This window comes from Palaemon carinicauda, chromosome 35 (assembly GCF_036898095.1).
Source record: "Palaemon carinicauda isolate YSFRI2023 chromosome 35, ASM3689809v2, whole genome shotgun sequence".
NCBI lineage: Eukaryota > Metazoa > Arthropoda > Malacostraca > Decapoda > Palaemonidae > Palaemon > Palaemon carinicauda.
The window spans coordinates 26835164-26837663 of NC_090759.1; the positions used below are offsets into that span (position 1 = coordinate 26835164).

General features: G+C 37.8%; 1 protein-coding gene across 1 annotated transcript in view; it reads right to left on the reverse strand.

The window, feature by feature from the left end:
• Positions 1-2500, reverse strand: part of LOC137627406 (histone-lysine N-methyltransferase SMYD3-like) — a 54361-nt gene that overhangs the window by 63 nt on the left and 51798 nt on the right. The window contains exon 9 of the mRNA XM_068358494.1: positions 1-614. This exon is cut by the window's left edge and continues 63 nt beyond it. Within this exon, the coding sequence (XP_068214595.1) occupies positions 305-614 (310 nt within the window). The 3' untranslated portion in view covers positions 1-304. The remainder of the gene's footprint in view (positions 615-2500) is intronic.

A 2500-nucleotide genomic window follows, 5' to 3' on the forward strand; every position in this document is an offset into this window, starting at 1 on the left:
GGGATGTGAAATACCAACGGATTTCCTTTCCTTAGCTTTTAACTTTTAATTTCTCTGTTGTATTATAAAACCTAAACGAGTCAAGTAGTTCATATCAGTCTTGAAATCGGCTGTAAGAAAAATACTCTTCAGACCAGAGGTTTAGTGTAAAATTGTTACAAGACACTCGGCATACCTCATTAAAGCAATACAAAAAGATTGACAGCAAATACAGCCACATAACCTCGTAAGTTTTTATTCTAATGACAGCCTGACTTCATCAAATACAACAAGAGCAACAAAGACCTAAAAAACTGCGTTCTTGTTACGCCGCCTGATTGATCGGTTTGACGTATCTCCTGACATTCTTGTTGGCCTTACGTAGAAGCTCCCGCTTTTTAGCGGCAGCTATCCTCCTCTCCAGGCAAATCTCGATGTCTTCGTTGGCCAAAAGATTAGTCGGGATCACCTCGTCGATTATGATGGGATGAGAGGGTCCCACGGCGATCTTCAGGATGGCTTCAGCTTTGTCCAGCATCCTGACTCCCTCGCGGAATTCCTTCAGGTAGATCTTGGCCTTGCCCAACTTGAACAGGAACAGAGCAAAGGTGGGATGATCGTCGCCGTAGTAATACCTAGAAAGGTATCATCATCATCATCATCATCATCATCATCATCATCACCATCATAACTTTGGTTAGCCATATCTTGAAAATAATTCCATCCCGCTCTCATTGTTTAATGGTGTCACTGCATATAACAGTACAGTGCAAAGTCGTGTCAGTGTACTGATATATGTTACAAAATATTTATAAGAATTAAGACACAACGGGATATTCTTCTTCAAGATCTGCCTGTAAACTGTATATATGTTTAGTTATTACCATTATTATTCAACAAACAATGAACAATCACTTTGATAAAATTGTACAGATTCACAATTTCCCTGTATATAGAGCAGTGTATGTTAAGCTTGTTATAACTTATACCAATACATCTTCATAACGTTAATCTTTAAAACTTCTCATCATTGTATTTTTGCTGTTAGCATATTCACATTACTGATACAACAATTGACAGCTTCTCATCATACAAATGAATATAATAGGAAATTCTTAAACCTATAATAGCCTTAAAGTAAAATTCTATTTAAAAATGATGATGGAAATGGGAAAAAACAAGTAAGAAAATCATGCAATGAACGCATATATATATATATATATATATATATATATATATATATATATATATATATATATATATATATAAAATTGCCTGCCGTGATACAATTTCATAGAAATTCTGAAATTTGGCTTCTGGAGAATGTTGTAATCAATGACCAACATGGCAGTTGTTTACCTATTTAACGCTTTAAAGGCCACTCATGAATGGCAGAGGTAAGGGACTATGACAATGCCCTAGCAAGCAGGACGGTGCCCTAGAGACTGACCATATATACATATGATCAATACCCAAGCCCTCTCTTCACGCAAGCTAAGACCAAGGAAGGCAAGGCAATGGCTGTTGATGGTTCAGCAGATAGACCTATAGGCTCCCCAAACAACCCCCCCCCCCCCCTTCCACCATCCTTAGCTCACAAGGATGGCGAGATTGCACAGACTAAAGGAAACTAACAATTTTGAGCCGGACTCGAATCCCAGTCTGGCGATAACCAGTCGGGGACATTACCACATCGGCCACCAGGAATTTACCAGTGCTTTGAAGATAAGTACCGTCTACTGACAAATGTTTGACTTCAATGACAAACAAATGTACAATATATATAAGCTTATGACTTCATAACACTTTGGACTTAGATCTGCATCTAAAAATCTGTTGAGAGGTCTTTTAGCAAACTGTGGATGGTCTAGTCAGAGCTCATGTAAAGCATGTCTACAGAGAGGCTTCAGGATTTATCCTTTTTAAGCACTGAGAGAAATAAGCTGCTCAGTTATTATTATTATTATTATTATTATTATCATTATTATTACTATTTGCTAACCTACAACTCTAGTTGGGAAAACAGGATGCTATAAGCCCAGGGTTTCCAACAGGGAAAATAGCCCAGTGAGGAAAGGAAACAAGGAAAAATAAAATTTTTAAGAAGAGTAACAACATTACAATGAATATCTATTATATAGACTATAAAAACTTTAACAAAACAAGAGGAAAAGTAAAAAGACAGAACAGCACGCCCAAGTGTACCCACAAGCAAGAGAACTCTTAACCCAAGACAGTGAAGGACCATGGTACAGAGGTTATGGCACTACCCAAGACTAGAAAACAAAGGTTTTATTTTGCAGTTTCCTTCACCTAAAAGAGCTGCTGACCATAGCTAAAGTCTCTTCTACCCTTAATAAAAGGATAGTGGCCACTGAACAATTAGTGCAGTAACCCCTTGGGTGAAGAGGAATTGTTTGGTAAGCTCAGTGTAGTCAGGTGTATGAGGACAGAGGAGAATATGTAAAGAATTGGCCACACTATCCGCTGTGTGTGTGTAGGCAAATGAAAAATGAACCGT